At 38.4% G+C, this 22,529-nt stretch overlaps 1 protein-coding gene across 1 annotated transcript in view; it reads right to left on the bottom strand.

Annotated features, from left to right (window-relative positions):
* PRKDC (protein kinase, DNA-activated, catalytic polypeptide) overlaps positions 1-22,529 on the bottom strand; it is a gene marked incomplete at its 5' end in the record, with an annotated part of 83,442 nt that overhangs the window by 12,070 nt on the left and 48,843 nt on the right. The window contains 19 exons of the mRNA XM_009584843.1: positions 288-375; positions 1,502-1,713; positions 3,260-3,420; positions 3,938-4,118; positions 5,839-6,029; positions 6,117-6,291; positions 7,012-7,201; positions 8,782-8,893; positions 9,624-9,732; positions 10,364-10,588; positions 11,104-11,292; positions 11,874-12,012; positions 12,466-12,674; positions 16,055-16,234; positions 17,405-17,536; positions 19,488-19,600; positions 20,906-21,121; positions 21,483-21,672; positions 22,238-22,448. Coding sequence (XP_009583138.1) covers positions 288-375; positions 1,502-1,713; positions 3,260-3,420; positions 3,938-4,118; positions 5,839-6,029; positions 6,117-6,291; positions 7,012-7,201; positions 8,782-8,893; positions 9,624-9,732; positions 10,364-10,588; positions 11,104-11,292; positions 11,874-12,012; positions 12,466-12,674; positions 16,055-16,234; positions 17,405-17,536; positions 19,488-19,600; positions 20,906-21,121; positions 21,483-21,672; positions 22,238-22,448 — 3,223 coding nt within the window. The remainder of the gene's footprint in view (positions 1-287; positions 376-1,501; positions 1,714-3,259; positions 3,421-3,937; positions 4,119-5,838; positions 6,030-6,116; positions 6,292-7,011; positions 7,202-8,781; positions 8,894-9,623; positions 9,733-10,363; positions 10,589-11,103; positions 11,293-11,873; positions 12,013-12,465; positions 12,675-16,054; positions 16,235-17,404; positions 17,537-19,487; positions 19,601-20,905; positions 21,122-21,482; positions 21,673-22,237; positions 22,449-22,529) is intronic.

Genomic DNA, 22,529 nt, shown 5'->3' on the forward strand with positions numbered 1-22,529 from the left:
AGTTTCGGAACGGTTAAGGAAGACTGACCATGGGGCAGGGCAGAGACCCTGAAGGAGAAAGCTGAAAAGGGCTAGTGCAAAACAGCCAGCTGGCCCAAGGGAGAGAGACCATCATGAAAGCTGCTGACAGCACCCCGACATCATAACCAGTTGATTCTGGGTTGAACTGCTTCCTGTGGCTGTGGTGTCAACCAAACTGCATCAGGCTCCACCTAGCACTCTCTTTCTTAAACAGAGGGTGAGGAATGAAGGGAAAGGTGGAGGGAAATAAAAAAAATACACTTTACCTTAAAAAGCATTATGGGATTGGAGAGCTGTTCCAGGGAGCGAACAAAATCTTGAACCACTCCTCCTCTGTCCAACTTATTCTTGATCCTTTAAAAGAAAAAAAGTGCATCACAACACGACAGGAACTACCATCACCACCTAGCTTGCAGATAAGCAATGCTCCAGATTGTCTGCTATATTCAAGAATCTGGCAAAATAATCTGGGGGTAGGTACGAGGACTCCCTCAGAATTCTCTCATGGGCTGCATGACTTTCCTTACCATGCGGCTCCCACTTTTTTAATTAAGTGTCCCACTGTGAAAATAGGAAGAAGATAGGTGGAAGAGTGGAACGCATACTTGCAACAGAAATGGGCATTAACCAGATTATACATCCTGTCACAATGGTTACTGAAGGGTGGCAGTTTGTGAAGCACAAGACTTCATCTTCTTATTTTAAGTGAAGAAATTCAGCAAACGTATTAGAGATTTGAGAAAAGGCAAAAGGATACCTAAAATTGTATTATTGGTTCTATAGCACTGTGTGATAAAAGTTGACTTTTGCCTGGGGATTAACTCAGGTTTTATTGCATGGCAAAACAGGCAAGGGAAGGGAAGCTTGTAGAGGAAGGCGTATGGTGCATGCTGAGTAAGTAGAGAAGAAGACAGCGAAGAGCTGTCATTCCCAAAAGATAACGTGCATCCATTTCACTGGCCCTCTCTGAAGTTTGGTAGGAGCATCTATTCTATTTAAATATCTCTGCTTTCACTTGGCATTGCAGTGACTCTAAATGCCCAAGCTAGCTTCCTCTTCCTTTGATGGGTACCTGCCTCTCACTGTGAAGTCTACTACAGCAAGAGCCTAATCATGCACCTGATTTCCTTTCAGCCTCAGCAGAGCAGGAAAAGGAAAAAGAAACTTTGACTACCACCGAATTACCAGTAGAAAGGGCTTGCCTCTCTGTGGTCTTCTTGTTTTTCTTTGAAAAAATTCTAACTTCCCACAGCCTGGGGACTATATGTACTCAACATGTCAGAAAGTATTCAGGCCACCAACCTGAGTGTGTCTAATACTAAGAGAGCTTACGTATCGGTTTTCCCTGTGCCTTTAAATGAGAACATGGTGCCCGTGGGACTACCCTCTAATGTTTCTCGTGCCTCCTAAAGAAAAAAAAAAAATATCTCCACTCCTGAATAAAAAACATACAAAAGAGCTACTGTGATTGCAAATTCACCTTTCTACAAATTCCTTGTTCTTACAACCAGTTGCAGTATCTTTGAAACAGTAACTTTCACTGCTGATCATGAAAGGGTAGATGATTGCCTGGGGATAGGTATTTGCGATCTCTTCAACAGCATGTTGCACGGCTACTGCTTCATCCTTGTCAAGTAGTGCCATCATCTGGCTAATCCAACCAATGAACTGCCAACAGGGAACCGAAGAAAGCTGCAAAAACACAGACATTGCTTTCAAATTTGATCTCCTTGAAAATACCAAACATAGCAAACGCAAACAAAACTGCTCTGTGGCCCAGCCTGACAGACAGAAACACATGAAAAGGAAACAGAGAATGTCAACTAGGTTGCACAAAACATGCCCCAAGAAAGCAGATTTCATTATTATTATTATTATTATTACCACTACTGCCACCACCACCACTAACTACTCTGCTTAATAGGTTTTCCTTTACAAAGATTTGCAGTTTGTTGATTGAAAGGATGCTTTATACTCAAACTTGTGGCTTTTCTGTCTGGATGCAATTTAATAATTTTTGATCACCACACACAAACAACTCAAAAATTTGAAGGGATAGTTCAAACACCATTGAACCATTGATGGGTTGAAGTCTTTATTTGAGTAAAAAAGCCAGGAAGGAGAACACTGGAACTCTACCACAGTTTTGTTCTTCCTTCAACTTCAAAGAGGTTTGGGCTTGCTGACATACTAATTTCAGTAGAGCATCCCCTGCCAATATACTTCATGCTCACCTCACTCCAAAAGACGTATTACTTTTGAAAGGAAGCTACAATATATTTTCTTGTGATAGCAAGAGACCAGACTCCGACTCCTTTCCTCCTGTCTCATCCCTTCCTACCTTTCTAACGGAGTTTAAGATCAGTAATTGATTAAATTTGCCAGTATTTATCTCACAGAGAGAGAGAGGACAAAGAAACGCTTGGTGAAGTTCTTTTCTGGGTGAGGTTTGTCAACTAGACCAGGCGTCTAGTTTGAACCATCAGAGTTTCACTGTAGCCACACCTTGTGCACCTCAGCCGTTTTTGCTAAGTTCTCAGTTTCCTGGGATAACTAAGCCATGTTTCTGTCTCTTTTGAGTTCTTCCTCTGACAGGGCCTGGCACTCTGTGAGCACCAGCACAATGGGCTTGAAAATGCGGGCAGGCCAAGGCAGGAACAAGCATGAGTCACAGAGGACCTCTCAGCTTATCTGTCCTGCGATAGCAGGGAAGGCCGCGTGGCTCACGGTATCCTGCTGTGGAATGGCAATGGAGGGATAGGTCGTGGAAGGGAGGAAGGAGCTGTAGTAACCTCTGAAGTGAAGCAGGACAGGGAGAGGTGGAAGTAAGTGGAAAATGAGCCTGGAAGAGCTGTTGGCTTCCTGCATACAGGAAACTCAGCCTACAAAAATAAGATAAGTTCCTCACTCTAATCCTACACACCTTTATCAGCCCACTTAAATCGTTCAGAAGGAAGAAAAAATGCAACACAATTTTTCTCCAGCAGCTCTCAAACTAACATTTGGAATCAAAATAATGATAAAAGTTAAACTTCTACGAAAAAAGTTTCTGTCCATACGAATTAGACACAGCAAGTTAGAGAAAAGACAAGGAAGGAACAATGATGGGATAAAATGTAGTAGATTTACCTGAAGCAAAACTTACCAGTCTAACCTCTCTGTCCATTCAACCTCCACCCCCACCTTTTAAATTCGATTTATAGCAACATTTGCTGCCAGGAAATTGGAAGCAACTAACCTCTCGTGTCACTAGACCCAATGTCTCTGCCGGATATCTTTCAATTATTTGCAGTAGTCTAGGAAATCTCAGCCTGGCTTCTCTGGAGTTCAGTTTTAAAGCTTTTATCATTTTCTCCACCACAATAGCTGGGAATAGCTGCAGATCTGCAGTGTTAATTTCTGCCAAGAGACATTAAACAAGAATTATCAGAAACACCATCACTTGTTCCATGTCTTTGATCATCTGGAACATTCATCTTTATAATTCGGTATTTTTTTCCCCCCGTGTATTTTGTATTTTTACTTTGTTCTCCTTCCCATCTGTTTGAACTGCACACATCAGCAACACATGTACTTGGGGACTGTAAGGATTAGCTTTATCAGGAAGCTGCATCACTGCTGGTATCCTGCCTGCTTAAAACACAGCACTGCTGTGGTCTGGGAAGGAACAAGGGAAGCATCTGCTGGACATGATATATATCTCACAAGTGAGAGAGAGACTACGAGTGATTCATTAGTACCAAAGCTAGCAGTAATAGTGGGGGGAAAAAAAGGAATATAAATACTATTGAACTGAAGGACAAACTGTTCCGTTTAAATTCAAGCTGTGTTGCTCAGGGAGATCTCCTGGGTATCACGAAAGCTCACGTATCACGGATAAATCCACCTCAGATGCTTAGGAGAAATCCTGACTAACCAAGCAAGCCTTCTTCTTCCCTACGCAGATGCTGGTCACAGAAACCAACCAAAGTCATATACGCATCAATAACTCCCATCACATCTACATGTTCCATGGAGTGGGACTGCACCTCCTCTTCGGACTTCCTCGCAGCACTGCTGAAACACTGAAAAGCCTTCTTGTTCAGACCTGCCAATACCTGAAATTCAACCGTAAGAGAAAAAAAGACACAAGTTAGCAAGTAGCACTCAACAATTCTTTTTGAAACCGGAGCTTGGTTGCAAGTCTTGAGTAGATAACACTTTAACTGTATTAGATGTTTTGAGCAGCTGATACAAAGGAAAAAAATTGGGACGTTATTTCTAGCAGTAATTTCCAGAATTTTAATTTCCACAATTTTCAATGAAAAAAATATAAAACACACCTTTAACTTAAAGTAGTCTCTGGAAATGTTATGTGGAATTTTTATAACTGCAAAAAAGTTAATGTTACGAGAGTTTCCACAAACAGTTAACAGAAAACACAATTAAAAAATGCTATTTTTTCCCTATTAAGACATATCTGCAATGTCTGCACAATAGCTATACTTAGAACTTGTGTTAAAAAAAGCATGCATCAAGCTATTTCAAATCTGATGTCTTTCTCCCTATTACAAACAGTCATATTGACCATACGTTTCTAATGCAGCTTATGCAGTGAAGGACTTGACAAGATCTTTTACGACTGAATGTTTATAAATCAGGTACCTATATTCTCATACAGCCAACAAGCTTACCAACCTCATTGTAGCTATTGTAGTTATTAAACAAAAATACAAAATTGCTGCAGAACAAGTTGGAACGACTGAAAAATGCTGGAACTGAAATCAAATAGTTTGAATTTCTGGTAGGTAAAGGGAAACTACCAGTGTCAGAGTACTGCTTAATACTAAGCTAAAATAAGGCTAAGCTTCTTAATCTTATAGAAATATCTGGTGTCCCAATCTGACTCATCTGACACAAAAGAGCTTTTATGCTCATCTTTTAGATTTCCTTAAGAAGAATGCTCTTAATAATTAGCTAATAAGTGAAGCTTAAGCTTTTGCTCCAGTTTCTACACACCTGAAAATTTTAAATCTTTTTTGCAGGAATCTCTTCTTTATCTGGTTTTCTTTAACAACCATAAAAACACAAATTAAGAACATTTTTTGCTGTTTTATACTGATATGGTTCATATCTAAGGGTCTCCATGGTGGCTTTAGGAATTAATAGAAAGAAGTTAGCAGTGGTACTTCAAATTCTTACTCAATCAATTTGACAGACAAGACGTCAGTGTCACAGCATCTGGAACAACTGACAAAATATCTGATTTCAGTCTGTCACTGTATTCTTCAAATGCCCACCTCACCAAAGAAGGCAAAGATGACCTGCATATGCTCTGTTTTAGAAACCCCTCTCCTCTCTATCACTAAAACTATTTAGATAAAGTAAGTGTATCAGTATCATTATCAGTATTATAAAGATCTCTTTATGAAATAAGATAGTCTAACAGCATGATGAAGCTCAGAAATGTCCAGCTGAAATAAAGGCATTCTTTGAGAATCATGTTCCCAAGCCTTGTCTTGCCACCGTGGATACAGGTGCTACGACTATGCTTTTCCCCTCCACACAAAATGCAGGAGCAGAGAAACACAATAACACTCTCCCAATTAAAAAGGCTACAGAGGTGCAGAACTCTAGGAGAGCAAAAACCAGAAAAAACGGCAACCACAGTGGGTTTTTTTCTTCCCTCCCCGCTCCCCCCCAGCTGGTGTTCCTGGACAAATCACTGCTAATAGCAGACGGGTTTCACATTCTCTATATATATCCATACCCATCACTACCTATTGAAGTACTGATTACAATACTGAAATACCTAAAAGCTTTTCCCCTCTCATTTACCTTTTCAGGACTCTCAAGACTTTCTCCTGATAGTGCTGATATTTTTCCAGCTTTTTCTTCCTTGATTTGCTCAAGACATCTTGGATCCTGACTAAGAGCATTGGCCATGATGTGGTATGTAGTACCCAGAAGAAGATTCTGGTTTCGGAAGGCCATTATCTTCTTGCTAAGATAGTCAGATTTGGTATCTTCTGTTGGAATTCAAAAACAAAGTTGGTAATTTGACAACAAAGCAGCTTTGTATAATAAACAACGTGAAGCAAAGAGAAGGCTGTTACCAAGCAGGGAGATGGTTTTTAACACCGAGAATATGCGTTCAGGACAACTCTGGTTCCGGCTGCAACTATGTGTAAAGCGGCAATAGGCGTAATTCCACCTCACCAGCCAGTCTTCCCTCGTTTTGGCTTCTTTGTGTAGGTCTTTCAGAAGCTTCTTGGCAACTGAGAAGCTGTTCTGTATTCAGATTAAGACAGAATTTTCAGATAATACATCTGAACAGGAAATAAAACCTTTCTGCAACCAAATTAAGGGATGAGAGGATTTAGGTAACACAAGTAAAGCTATAATAAGATGAAGAGAGGTCCACTGCTTGTTGGGTCTCATATTCAAAAAGAGATTAGTGCTAATGGAGAAATTTGAAAAGAAAAAGAGAGGAACAGAGGTTCGACAAACCGAGGAAATTAAAATAATTCTATCTGCATGACTAAAAAGGCATTAACTACTCTGCAGTACAAACATGTATGAGAAATGTAACCTGGTTTATAATACCATTAAGCAAATCACTTATGTTTGTGTTTTGATGAAAAGTTTCATAAATGAGAAAGCATAATGTTTGGTTGCAACCATCCCTTCCATTAAAGGCTGAAGCATTTCAGATACTTTATTTATCTGCCCTTTAGAGTGTCAGAAACTATCTGTGGATCAAAGGGGCCTTCAGGCACATTTCCAGTAATGACAAATTATCATCAAGTTTTTAGTTAAGATTGCTGTCCATTTGTTTTCTTTCTGTGGAACTGACTTTCTTGAGCTTTCAAAATGTCCTGGACAGCAAGGTCAAAGACAGACAAGGTCTGCCCTGGCAAAAAGGTGCCCAAGACCACCTACGAGGCTTTTCCAGTTGTAGTTTCTATATGTTTTCTCACAAAACTGGAAGCTATCAGACAGTACAGTCACCTGTTTCCTGGCACTTTCTATCATCTTCATTTTCATATTAAATTTGCAGCTTTTAATCATTGAGTAAATGTCTTCATCCTGTTGATCCACTTCCATTTGGTCACCAGCACCATATTCTTCATCCACCTCCATGCTATCATTGGCCTGATCACAGAGAAGTTTCTCCTGCAGTTTGTCAAGAAAGAAACACCTGCACAATGACAACAGGAGTACAAATCACTCCACTATGCATGCAAGGGAATGAACATTCATAAGTGTTGATCTGCCTGACAGTAAACAAAGCTAAGAAAAAATGGCAAGCTATAGCGATCACCTTTAGCAAGGGCTAAACATAGTCCTCAGAATCTGGAAAGTCACAACCAGGGACAGGTTGAGAGAGAGCCTTCTAGGATCTTGAATCAACAAGATTAAGTATTAGAAAATGTCCATAATAGAGTAGGATTTTTTGTTACTTTGTTCCTTTAAAATCATAGCTACAACCTCGAAGTTCACCAAGACATAACTTGCATTCCAACTTGACAGAAGTGCAAACAAACAGGAGTCTTGTTTATATCATGTAAGTGCCAGGCTGTATTTTATGTCAACCTGCAATTCAAATATATATGACACCAACACATGTAAATATTGACATTTGTGTGGCAGAAAAGACCAGTGATCATACTCAACATTTGAAAGGGAATTGCCATTAATCAATGCTAAATCCTTTTCATTCTACAACTAGTCCTATTTAATTTAATAGCATCTCTCGTTACATAGACTGTTACTCAATTCAGGGGAAAGCACTGCAATCTGGAGTAGGGCTTGGTGCTGAATAAAGGCACATCTTTTGTCACTGATTTAAGATGAGATAAAGGTTTTTTAAAAGCACATAAAAATGTTCAAGACACTGACAACCCTTTAAGTCATAAACGTTTTGAGACTTTGTAAAGGAGTGAGCCATACCACGTATTCTGCCTAATATTTAATTGCAATAAGCTCTTCTGTAGCCATGCTTTCCTGACACCCAGAGATAATAAAATGAATTACAGACCACAGTGAGTATCAGCAGAGGCTGTTGAAGAAGTTGTCCCCCAGGAAAGGAGAACAAATCTAGATTTGCATGCAAAGAGTGGATTGGGATGAAGATAGATATCATGGGGAGGACAGAAAACTTTCAAATTCAAAAAAGCACTCCAGCTTCTTTGGAGGTAATCCAAAGGAGTCTCCAGGGAGCCTTTGCTCTTTCTAGCAACAGTCACACAGCAGAAGTCTCTAATTACAGCATTGGTCATTAACTTTCCTATAAACACGTGAAGCATTGATAGTGACAGGGCTGGGCTTATTTTGTACACTCCCTAACTTTGGAACTGCCTACAAGGTAGGTAAGTATTTTTATTCATAATGCACTGGCCTTTTGGGTGGTGTTTCATTGAGCTAAATGCGGCTGATGTACTCAATTACAAGTGGATGTGTTTAAAGGCTGCTGAAGTGGGCTAGCTTGTACAGTGCATGTAGTCACTGATGAAAGAAAATGCCTAAATTAACTTATGTTTCTGTATCAAAATGCGGTTTATTCCTGTTCATTTCCCAACCTCCTTTTGCTTCTCATTAGAAGTTAGTCACACAAAAACCAGTTATACTGATAAAGCTAATACAACGGTTAAAAAAAGCAAGTCGTACACTGGATCAACAACCCCCCCATATGAAAATAAGCAGCATCAGAAAGAGCACCTCTCAGAACTCAACAGGCAGACAGACAGAATTAAAGCTAATCCAAGAATGTAATTTTACCGATTTGTAATGATATCATCCCAGATGTTCATAGGATCCATTTTAGCATCTGGATATCTGCTTGTCCAAATTCTGAGAAGTCTCTTAAGGGAAGCCTGTGAAGCTAAGTTACCTAGAAATCAATTAAGAATACTTTAAATGCATCTAAATCCAAACAGCGTGAAAAAGGCCTAAACCAAACATAGTCTAACATTCAAACCACAAAACTGCAATAAAATAACCCACTTGCATTTCTGGGCAATGCATTAATGCATTCTTGCATGAAATGCACTACTTGGTGATCATATTGCTTTTGTTTACTGCTGAAGCACAGGAGATTCAATAAGGACATCAGTGTCAACTGTCACTGGGAATCATCACTGGGTAGGTACCTTTCAGTACCTGGAATATGCTGGAATATAGTGAAACTGTTAACTAAATCTAATACATAATTCACTTTATGCACATAAATTTGTATTTCATGCCTGCCTCAGTAGCTATAAATTATACACCACATCCATCTTTTATCTCTGGTAACCACTATTTGCTACCAAAAGTGACCCCAACAAAAATCTTAGTTTAAAACCATTACTTACACTTTTAAAAAAGATACTTAACTCTTATCACAATAGCTAGGCTAATAAAACTTTGCAGTAGAACACAGAATTATCTTCAAGCCTATCTTACAGAACTGCAATAGTTCTTACTCTCAAGAAGACAGTAAGAAGTAATTCCAGACCTATGCTCCTTCAAACAGGAGTTTAGTCCTCTAAGTGTGGAAACAGAAATTCAAAGTTCAGGAAACCATGATTATTTAACACAACGAAAGAAAAATCACTTAAGAAAAAAAAAAAAATCTTTACTTCTCTTGGTCATAAAATTGATGAAATCCTGTATTTCTGTCAAAGCTTGTACAGATTGCAGTTTGGTCATTCGACTTTGATATAACAAAGTATCGATGCTGGAATAGCTCTGAAAAGAAAGGGAGAGAATGGAAGATTTCGTACACAGAATTTACAACATGGTTCTATTCAGTGCTCTACAAACCATTTATCTGATGCTGCTATATATTATGCTCTACAACCCAACCTTTTACAAGTAATTTAATGACCTGTAATCTGAGAGCAACTCTGTTTTGGACAAGTATAGAGGCATATTGTAACTGCAATTCCTATCCTAGGTTTTAGGATAGTCCTACAGTCTAATCGAAACTTGGTAATGGATGGAACTTGTAACCTCTCAACGTAATACTCTCTTTTCAAGTTTGTTCTGGGGACAGGAGGCTTCTGAATAGATGAATGAAATAAAACTGCTATTAATCTGCACAAAGAATTACTCTGACAAATTTCTAATAGATGCAATCAGTAAAATAAAACAAATTAAAATGGGAGGACGCACTCCACTGGCTGGCTCAACTCTCATCATTGCAAGCAGTGAATTCAAAGGAAGTTTTGTCATGTGATTGGAAAGCACTTAGATTTCATTGTATTTGGGCAAGTGTTTCTCTCGAGAGTATAATCTAGCAGCAGTAATAGCAACAACAGTTTCATTGTTCCATGAGTTTATATAGAAAAATCATATGAGAGATAGCAGAGATTGTTACCTGCATGAAGATCTCCATGCCATTGCTAATGTAATATTTAGCTCTGTCGAAATCATCTTGCAGGATGTAAAGGAGACTAAGCTCTTGGCTGTAATGCATTTCTATAATGGCTTTCTTCTGTTCTGTCTTCATTGCCTCATCAATAAAAGTTAGCAAAGTCTGGTCATTTTCCCCACTGAGCAGTAACTTCAACTTACTGCGTATTATATAGGGCAGATATGTCTCCTACAAGGTGAAAATATACTCTTTATCTCTAGGAATGGAATATTAGATGATCAATTTTTTGTTATCAGTGGCAGATCAAATAAATATAAATATATTTTGAACCGTTTTCTTAAATGTTTTCCCTTTAGACAAATTCCAATTTGCTAACAAATCACAGCAGCATTTTCTGATAGGCTCAAGAAGTTGTTAGCAAATTCTACCAGTTTCAAAACCAGTTTGGTAACTCTTGAAACATGAAACAAATAAAAGCAATAAAAGCAATTAAAACACTGCAAGAAGAAGATTATGATAAAGCTGGTCCTATATGATCAGCCATAGACTTAAGGTAAAAATTAAACATTGTAAAACCAGCAGGAGTAATTGCTTCAATTATTTTATATATCAAACTCTCTGCTAATTTCCATAATAAAAGTAACCCAAATAATGCAATTGATTTTCACCCACAATCACATTATTGTAGGACATCCTTGCAGAGATAAAAGCAGTGCAGTATCAACAAAGTGATTTCTAAAAACCTGAAAAAATGGATCATTCCACGTTTTGCTTAGGTCTGGAGGTTTTCCACTATCGATATTAACAGTAGCACAATACTCCAGAGACTTCCACTCTGTGAGGTGGTCATAGCATTCCAGAGACGCAAGTTCCCAGAAGTCCTTCTCCGCTTCTGTTGGCTCTCCATCTTGCCAGTCTTCTTTAGAGAGTGCCTAGGGAACGAATTTGAGGGTGAGGAAGGTTCTCAGCTGGAATCTGACACTAGTTTCTATTCTAAGTCACCAGGAACTTAACAATAATCCATTGTCTCATAAAAATATCTATCCATCTACCAGAATGTAACAGCAACATTAAATGCAGAATATTCAAGCTTGTCAGTAGCTATATATAAATGCATTTCAGGTAGCCATCTTTAATAAACCTGCATTTTTAAAGAGCAAAGACTTTAAAAGAAGGTTAAAGAGATTCTTCTTCATTTTTACCCACTATAACTCGGATTTTCTTTGCCATGAACACATGCTCTCTTGGGGTGGTAGTGCGCCGATGGTGTTTTACTTGTCTGCCTGGGTAATTGCACATGTGAAGCTTTGTAACAAACAGTAAGAAGTACCACGCTTACTGCTCTGTTGTGACTGCTCATCTGTTCCCATGTCTTTACAGACTGAACCACCAATCAAACAAAACACAAGGACATTTTAAACAATATGCTGCTTCTCAGAATGTTTAATTTTGGCTTATTAGTTTTAAGTCATGAGAAATTTATGAAACAAAAAAAATCTTCTTGTCATTTTACCTCATCATAATATTTAGCAGCTTCAGCATAATCACTCCTTGCTTCTGCCAACAACGCTTTCTGTGTAATTTTCTTAGTCCCAATCTTACCACTGAAAATGCCACGAAGGACATCATAATCCCCAAGAGATCGGTAGAGCCTAGTAAAATTGAAAAGGGGAATCTTTTGATTAGTTGAACAGAGGTATATCAATGCAAACATAAGCTACTTAAAAAATAATAATTCAGTAAGCAGGAATACTACTGGCTTGTAATAGTAAAAAAAAAAAATTGATAGTTCTTATATAAGATCATAAACACACATTTAACTAGATAAACTTCATCTTGTAGGGTAATACCTGAACCGTGGAAACTCCTGCACTTGAAAAGCTATGAAAAAGATGTTTTTCAGCATTCTGATAGCATCATCAGGGTGCACAGCTGTTAAGTCTAACTGCTCTAACTGAAAGATAGTAATTAACTGACAAGAAATTAAAAGCATATCTAATTCTAAAAGAGGGAAAAACTAAAAAACAAATCCCATAAGCCATAAAGGCAGAGTTTTTCACAAGGCAAACCTAAATGGGAGTAAATTGTCTCAAACAAGAATTTACTTAGCAAGTTCAATCCATCTGATCACATCTGGGGGAAGCTCTGTCCTCCCACGCATCCGCTTGGACGGGGGTTCCTCCACAGGGGACAGAGCCATCAGGGCGTGCTCCAGAAGAAGGATGCCCACTGGCTGCTGTAAACTTGCAAGGCAGCTCGTGCTCACATTAGCTGAATCCAGTTCTAGTAGCTCTCTGTGATGGTAACTCATTTCCTATAAAATAAAACAAAACAACAGGTGTCTGCATGGTCTAAAACTATACTGACAGTTACCTTTTACAGATCACCTAATTTGGTATCCCTTTCCTAACACTGCAAGCTGTGGAAATAAGCCGTTAAATCTCCACAAGTTCCCACCTCTGGGAAAACTGGAATCTTTCCCTTCTGTGCTGTTGCTCTTTGGACAGAAAACACTAGAGAATAACCCCTCTACTTTGCCTGTCTCCAGGGCACAGGACAACTCTCTCGACAGAAACACACGGGAAGTGGGGGAGAGGTAGATGGAGACATTCACAGCCTCAGTCTTTCCTTCTCTTTGTCGGCAGCATGGTGCCCGCTACACAAGAGCTGCGTTTCACTTTACCTGTTGACATAAGCCAAAGGCACAATTAGCCACGATGCCTTCTCTGAGCTGGAGGCTTTCTACCCACACACTTAACCCAGTTTTAGCATACCACAGCTTCCCATTAGACTCATTTAGTACTGTACTCATCTAGTCCTGCCTGATTTAAAGATGTGACAATATTTCTAGCAGATCTTTATCCTATTCAACATCAGTCCAACTACAGAATAACCTCTATTTCAGGAATAAACATTCTTGTTTACCTGAAGGGTTTTTTAAATATTTAAATCATTATCCCAAATACAGGTAAATATATCGAGAAAGTACCAGAAGAGTTTATTAAAGCCAGGGTTTTTTTTTCACTTAAGAACCTAAAAGTAAGTTGCAATAATATCTTAACCAAACAGGAAGAAAAAAAAAATCTACAGCATGGAAGAGTGGTAATATAACTTTCATTACAAGAAACGCCACCGAGTTTTAGGACATAAATTAATGTTTGATTCACGCAATACAGTATGTTCAAGAATACAAAGTGGAAAAAAAAAAAAAAAAAAAAAATCACTATTTGGAAACTGTAACAGGAGACTGTGAGAACAACCAAGCTACATTTGTTTGATCAGCGGCAAGCACCACAAAAACTGCAGAATAGGCATCTGGCATAAGCAAACTCATTACACAATTTGTATAGTTAAGACTCTCACACCAATAAATTTGTACTCAGTAAAAAAGAGAAAAAGAACAGCTTCTTGTAGCTTCCTGAGTTACAGACCAGGTGGATCCCAATGAGGGGTTAGCATATGCTTCACCTGCTATTCAGGCAACTTCAACTAGCAGTTTCTATTAATCAAAGTTGCACATGTGCCGCAGATACTCTTATGTACGGGCACACATTCCTTGACTGCCAACTTTTAGGGGTTATGTCAGGGATGCAGTGCCAACTGCACCATCTAAAAACTTAAGAATAGCTTTGCTAAGGTAAGACCCTTTCTCAGGGATGCGTAGGAAAAAGTATAAGAACTGTGCAAATATAACAGTACATCCAGAGAACGAATACCCTCCCAAACTTACAATTTACAGACATCGTCCCACATCAAAGGAGGTATCTTTCTATTTAGTGCAATTTGGTGACTATTTGATCACTTATCTTCTGAAAGCAGAGCAAATGTTCCTTGCTCCATATGCAATGCGTTCTGTCTTTACTTGCACCACATGTTCAAAGATTAGGATGAATGGCACCCAAGTTGGCCTGAAAGCTAAAATATTTATAAGGCAATTATATGTTCTTCAGAGGCCAGGTATCTCTATGGAGTCTATGTAAACTTTTGTTATGGGGTTAACTTCTTTCTTAGTATTTCAGCTGGTTTTTAATCTGTCCTGAAAGTCAATCCCAGACCCTCATAGTCAATTTTAAGATTATACCTGTAGAGGAAAACAGCTCTTTTTATCACCAAGTTACTCTCCTCATGGGACTTGAACCTGTGGAAGACTAAAAAGTCAAACAACCAGAAGGAAACGGCAGTGAAGTAGGAAGCCTTTCTGAAACAAGTCAGTATTTATTATACTGTTGGTATATAGGAAACAGAAGCTGTATTTCCAAATGGCCAAGCCATTAGGACAGCCTTTCTGAGCCAAATGGCAGCCTTGGCACTGTGTGCTCTCCCTCTCCCAGCTCTCTCTCCTGATCAGTATGAACTCTGTTCCCTGTTGGGGAAAAGACTTCCTCTCGCTGTTATGCAGGATGCTCAAATACACAGGCTGAGGCTTGCCTTCATGCTGCTGTCCTTTTGTTATTGAACGGGGATGGCAATGATATGGTCTTACCCCTCTTACAAAGTCCGTATTTTTGACTAATTTTAACTTATCTGTTTTTTGAGTCTTCATTTTACGTCTAATCAGAAAAAAAGTAGCCTAACGCAACAGTGTTATTAATAGGGTCTAACAGACAGCGTAATTCAACACAAATAATAATATCAAGACAGAGAACCAACAAATGCAGTGTCAAGAGGGAATATTAACAGATAGCTATTGTGAGATGCTGGCTCGAAAAATACCAAGACAGTCCAGAAAAATCCCCATAGCATTTGACCTTTTATGCAGCTGCACAGAAAAAAGTAAACAAGAAATTACATTTTTTCAGATGTGTAAATACAGTACTAAGAAGCAAAGTTTGTCACTGTTTAAAAAGCTACTCCAAACTAGGCATTCATCCTGTATTACGAATGACATCTGCTGTCACAGAGTATTTGAATTTCCATAACAGAAAGAAGAAGCCATTACCTGCCACTCAAAAAAAGATTCTTTTGAGAGCTACAAATCAGATGCAACATTAAGATCAACACAGTTGACAAGAAACATTAAATACAGTGACAATGAATATGTGACAGGTGTTCAGACAAGTTTTTTTTATCTCCCTGAAAATTGGGGTAAAAGATGAAGTTCACAATCTATTCCAGGTCAGTACATTGTCACAGCAGAAAGGCTTGTGTTTCCTTTCCAGTGAAATGGCTGTGGTGCACTCACTCATCCTTCAGTGGAATTGAGTCCTTCCCTCATTACTGAAAATCCCCAGACAACTACTTCAGGGGACTAATTTGAAAAAATAAATAAGAGAGGCTAACAACAAGCAGTCTGACAGCTACTGATATCCTCAAGACATCAAAGTATTCCTCAGTAAGCACTTCCCAGAAACAGGAAGATAAGCACACGACACCCACGTAACCCTTTCAATTGTTCTTGTGGCTTTCATTTAAAATCAAGTCTCTTCTTGTAACTGATGCAATTAAAACATTAAAAGGTGACTCAAACTCTACAGCTCAGAAATTGTAGAAACCTTGAAAAATCAGTTCAGAGGCATGAATTACCTTGTTCACCTTAACAAGAGTAACTTGAAATATCCATTTGGTTAACAGTTCTCTTTCCATCTCTGCCTAAATTTCAGTAACAGTATTTAACCTTCACTATCACTGGGTTTATCACACATTCAGACAAAGACATTATATTCAGTTACTTTCATGCCATACAACAGGATTTACCTGGATGCACGCAATGAATGGCGGGAAGTAAGACAGGCTCATACTCAGGAAATTATTGAAGTTGTTCAGCAGCTTCTGGATGATGGCTATTTTCTCAGACGGCGTTTTAGATTTTTTTACCTCATGAAAAATTCCACCAAACAAACTGCTGAAAAGCTGCTTGGCAAATGTTGGATCTTTCTGTAAATTACAACAAAAGCATAAGGCCACTGAATTTTGCTGTGACACAATAAACTAATAAATAAAATTAAGAGATACGACCCGCCCTGTACCTAATCCCTATGTGAACACTCTTTGGGGGTGGAATAATTAGTCTGGCATGCATCACACCTATGCTGGGAATTACTGTACTACCCATTCAAATCCCATCTTAATTCTTCTACATAAAGAAACTCCAAGGCAATGTAGGTTTCAGGCCAGAGTGCTGGTGGAGAGGATGGAATTTACAATTTTCACATATTCACAATTCCCACTATAGGAACCAGACACCCAATATCATCTTAAGGACACCATTGCCAGTGAAGAGAGTTTCAGGAAAAAACAGAAGACATCAATGTGTGAGGAGACCCAGACCTAACATTGAGGGAGCCAACACAGAGAGACAGACTGTCTCTACAGACAGACAGTTCCATCTGAGATTTAAAGGCATTTTTTCAACCCAGAAACACATTTGTATGTGTAACAATCTTATGCAAACTGGTCTATCACAGGATTGGAGTTTGGTCTAACTCTTGATCTACCGAGATAACTCATGATTGTGCTACTTCCTCCCTTTACACAAAGATAAGGGACCGTCAAAAGAAATTAAATACAAAGGTAATCGGGAACTCTGTGACTTCCCAAACAGTGCAAAATGGGATAGGTTAAGCCTACAGTTTCTACCGCTCTCAGGCAGGAAAAGGAATATTGGGTCAGCTTTACTGAGTAGTCTGAGTCCAGTCTTAGACACAGTGATTTCATTTGTATTTTCACAACTCCACTATAGCCATACAAAAGAATAAAAATGGCTGCTTTGTTGCTGTACAGTGAAATGTCCTTTGCAATGATGTCTGTAAAGATCACCACCATCTGTTTCTCAAGCAGAGGAACCCAGAGGCAACGGACAACAGTTGATGTCTCAGGTCCTCAGTGTTCAACTCAACTGCTCAGGTGAGGCAAGCTACAAGGCGTCTTCTCTCATCACTGCACCAGCCCAGGGGTAGGAGAAACACTCCCTCAAAACAGACTCTTTAAATGCATGTCACCGTGGTTGACTACAAAACAACAAATCAAATTTGAAAGCAGTTGCCCAACTACACATCATTTTCCAAACAAAAAACTTTACAAATGACCTTTGAAAAGCAGACAGACCTGGGCAAGGCCCTGCAGAGGGGCAATGAGACTGCAGTATTCAATTTGGATGTCAGGAAGATCTCCTATTCGGTAACTTCTGTACAAAGTAACCTGGGCATCATACTTCATCTTCAGCTCAGATTTCATCTCCTGAAATGCATTGCTCATGTTAAAAAAATAATAATCATATTACTTAGAAAGAGCTGTATCTTGATAAGACAAAAGAAGCAAGAGCATTTCTGAAGTGTTTTAGGAACTTTTACCATGCTTATTAAACAAATACATTTTCTATAAAGCTGTAATATGGTTAAACCCAAAATTATCTTAGTAAATTTAAAAACTCCAAAGTCTTATTCATAGACTTACTTCAGCCATTAACTTTTAATATTAATGCCTTGTAGTTCCTGCTTCCATACAGGTGGTATTTAAGTCACTTTTAATCATTATGACCGACAGCTAGTGAGCTGCTATGGTTTAATAAGTTACTGCCTACCGGCTGAGCCACAGTAGTCCATCATTATATGATGGTTTTCAGCCTGGCCCAGGTGCAAAGTAAAATGAGGTTGCTAAAGCTAGCGTGTTTTATTTCACACAGTGGGATGGGGAGGGGAAGGAAGAACGATGAACCTGGTAGAACTGATTCCTAGTAAAAGTTAAACCAAACCATAATAAAACTGTTGTAAACTGCAGCTGTTAAATAGCTGCCCCGCCTTTTGCTGAGGCTTGAAGGAATACATTTAAATTGAAAAAGAGCTACTACCAGATATAGACAAAAGATATCTCTTCCTCTGCCTTTCTTCCTTTTCATAGCACTGATATGCTATAAGGAAATCAGCAGTAAGTTTAGAGGCTGGGATTTTATTTTTAACTACTGCCATCACCAGTTCAACCAGCAGACAATGGGTGGATATACATATTGGTAGAATGGAAGAGGGAAACAGAAGAAAGCTTACAGATTCTTTTCTCTTCTGTAAATCCTTCATAGTCTTGCTGTTTGAGCCCATTTTTCTTCTACATAACTTCAAAGGGATGGTTTTCAAAAAATTTTCAAGGGAAAAATGCTGGGAGAAATTAGGACTTTGCTAAAGCTATTTCCAAATACTTTCTTGCTCAGGACCTGCTTTTTCCTGTTTTGCCCATCAGGTATGGTATTAACGCAAGCCACTGAGTTCCATGTGTGTTTATGTGCGACAAATCTCTTGAAAAGTTTAAGGGGTCCTGACAGCATTCACAGTCTCCTCTGGTCTTTTATTGTGGAATATCACAGGGTTTTTTGTTGGTTGTATTTTGGACTGTCATAAAGAACACATTTACAGGTTCTCTCTTGCAGGGTGGGAGGAAATAGTAGCTTTAGCCTGCAAGTAAATATAAATTGGCTAAAATAGGTATTTGTGTGGTTCTTCCAGACATAAATTCTGTTTACACAGTTGTCTGCAGCTGCGAAGAATTGTAAGAGTGTCTCAAACTGGTAGCTCTCAATCCTGGGTTCCTTTGCTCTTGGTCTAACTGCTATCATTTTTGGATGATAATGTATGTTATTTTTAGTAACATGAACCTTCTGAAAAACTGTTATAGAGCTTAAAAATACTTAAACTTATTGTAAGTACATAACATAACCAGGAAACCCACATAGGACTAAGTTTCTGGCCTTGATAAACACTCAGCAAATGATTATTACTGACATTCCTTCAGGTTAAAAGTACGGAACAGTTCTGGTTAGCCCATCAGCTGTATCACATCTCTGAGTTCACCTTCAGACACCGGATAATGTTCTCCAACTATTTCTGCAGAGTACTGTAGCTTCAAGACTCCTAGTTTCCAGGATGACAACTGTAAAGAGCTTCCCATAGCTGTTAGGGACTCCATCACATAAAATCACTTCATACACACTAAGTGGTAGACTGGAAGTGTTATCATCCAGCTCTTTTCTCACTCATGTTAAGTAACATCATTTAGCTTTAAGCACATAAATAGCATGATTTCTAAACAAAACCTTCTAAAGCTCTTAAAGTAGCAACCAGTATCTTACACCTACCCTTTCTTCACAAGACTGCAAATGGCATTGGGATGTAAGGTTTTAAACTTATCTGGATTGACAAACCTTTTCTCTTTTCTGCTCAGCCACACTTTTTCTAGCATAAATCAGGCTGAGTTTCTCTTGGTCCTTCAAGAAACGCCTCCGCAGTCTTAGAATTTCTGCTCGTTCTTCTATACCTAGGGAACACGCGATCATGTCCACAGCTTTTCCTTTCTCAAACAAACTTTAAATTTAAGGCAAGATCATCATATAATTTATAACAAACATCATCTTTGTATTTACTAGCTTACCAGCTAGTCTCCTAAGTTTCATATCCAACAACTCAATGCAAGGCCTTTCAACAAGATAGCAGATTAAAACAAATTCAGTTGTTCTTAGGAGAAGAGGTAATAAGCATTTATATAAAAACTTTAAGCACATGGATGAGGTATAAGGGTCAAACTATTGTACTGGGAAAGGCACTAAAATTAATGAAAAAATTTGCTCCATATGACAGATTTATTTTAAGCTCTCAAAGGCAAGTATGGCATTTGCACCATATTCCATAAAGTATATAGCTCCATACATAACAGAATGCTAAATATATTCAAAGATTGGGTAATAATAATATAGTACTATATTTTTAAAGTTACTGTTACAGAACTGTCACTGGATCAACTCTGCTCAGGACAGTCATGGAGAAAGGCCACTTTACAGACTGTTCACTTCAGTCCATTTCCTAGGAAAGAAGAGTGAGCAAACAAAACCATACTACTATAACTGGTATTTTCCTGGTAGAAGACCAGAGACTAACTGGAAGGTAGACTTTTCTGAAGTTCAGCATGGTCCATTCAAAACTGCCCTGAAACACCTCTCAGCTATTGAAATGGTCAATCTTTATAGCCCTCTGCCTGAACTCCTACTCTCACCCTTCCAGTCAAAATTTTAATGGCCAGGTAGGCAAGGGTGAAATGGGAAGGAAATGGGGAGAAGGAGCCTAAGCCATTCCAGAACAGTACTGATATTTTTCAGCTATCGACTGGGTGGATGAAGGAGCATTCTCAGAAAATATCAGGTAGTTCTAATGCCAGATTGCAATCTGTTGCAGATCGTGTCAGCACAGCTGAAATGGTTTGGAAAAAATACGTTTAAAGAGATTTCTTCTTTAGAGACATAAGCAGTTAAATTTAAAACTGAAGGGACAGACCTGTCTGACATTCATGCTACAATCATCTTAGGGAAAGGTAGGAATACAAAGACCACACCACTTTCTTATCCAGTCAGTTCTTTTGTCTAGCAACATATAGTTTTGCAATTCCTAGCACAATTCTAGCTTTTTGCCACACGTTATGTATTCCCACATGTTCCTGGAAACAAAATCTCTCAAGTTGAACGTCAATTAGAATGTGTCAAAGATAATGGACTGCCAGCCAAATAAATGACAAAGATGGTCTATAAAAATGTAGTATTTATACAGAAATCACATCATAAGCCTTACAGACCTTTAATTTTGCTGTCCACCTCATCTCCAGGCAAACCCAACCTTTTCTTCCCAAAATCCGGCCCCACTGGTTTAAAGGTTGCTTGTTTAAATTTTTCATTCCGTTTGTTAACTAACAGCATGGATGAAGACAAGGATTCAGAAGATGAAGGAACTGTATACTCTGCTAATGTGTCAATGCTGCTTCCAGTTAGCCAATTAAAAGAACTTCTACCACCTGTAAAAAAAAAGAAAGTAAAAAAGCTGTAACACATCCCAATATAAACCAGGTGAAAACATCTATGAAGCAGGTCATTTTCCTCCCCCAAAAATATAATTCCCAGTGTTTATGGGCAGAACAGATTTCAAGCTGTTAGGTAAGAAACAAACTTCTTTCACATTAGGCAGGACATAAAATATATATGAGACTAATAAAAATGTGAATGAATGGTTTTTCTCATTAAAAAAAAAAGGCCTTGAAAACAAAATGTTAAATGCATTTACACTTTTACATTAAAAATTCATAAGCAACAGGAATGAAAAGAATGATATTCCTATAGCTAACAAGAAAATTTCAGAAGACACTGGTCTGGACTTACTGACATGCTGTGTAGGTGTAAATTCATATTGCTGTTGGGTAGCCCTCACTCGACCACCGACTGACCCAGAAGCAGAAGGGGATCTTTCTTGTGATAAATTCCTGTGGATACTCTGCGAAGTTTGAGTCTCCACAAACATAGGTGTGAGCATGGTACTTTGATAACGCCAGCTGGAATCAATTACAAAGTCCTAGGAACACGAAAAAATTCTAATAAGAATAATAAGAATGGAGGCTTTTTGCCTTCCTTAAGACAGGATAGCAGAAATTAAAGTACAGAATTTAAAACATCATCCCAGGTACAGTGGCAGAACTTGACTATAAAAAAACCGAACAGATAAAAGTTCTGCATAGTTCAGCAAAAAAGCTCACTAATTTGGACTGGTCAGCTGAGGACTGATTTACAGCTCTTGTACTAGCATTCCTGTTTCTTCACAATTTTTCTGCACATTATGGTGCTTCTCTTCACTACCCTCTTTAAGTATTTCATTACTCTACCCATCAGCTATACTTGGCATATATAATTATTTTAATTAAATCTTTCTTTTTTGAAACGGAAGCAAAATTACTGCCCCCACAAAATCATCAAACTTCTGATACTGTGCATAACCCATGACTGTTGCAGCTGTTAATTATGGCATACAAAACACACTTTGAAAAATCTCCTTAACTATGCCATTCTTGTCCAAGTGGTAACTACATTAAGGAATGGAATTTGTCACATGGTTGCACACAGGGTAACACATTACAATTCACCTGAAATTTGCATTCAGACAGTGGATGCTCAAATATTTTTCTGGAATAATCCGGGCTCTTGCTAGTCATTTCAAGCAGAAAATTTGTGATTAGACTCAAGTACTGTGTTTCAATCTTGGGCGAATATAAAGAATTTAACAATGCCAGCATGCGATCGAGAATATTTGCAGGTAACCTTGTCTCGTCACTCCAAAAATTCCTAACAATTAATCTGTAAAAGCAAGGAATAAAGTTATTCTTGGTTATCTGCAAACAGAAAACACAACACTATCAAAAAAGTAAATTTAAAAAA

The sequence above is a fragment of the Fulmarus glacialis genome, unplaced genomic scaffold, assembly GCF_000690835.1.
Source record: "Fulmarus glacialis isolate BGI_N327 unplaced genomic scaffold, ASM69083v1 scaffold30950, whole genome shotgun sequence".
Lineage (NCBI taxonomy): Eukaryota > Metazoa > Chordata > Aves > Procellariiformes > Procellariidae > Fulmarus > Fulmarus glacialis.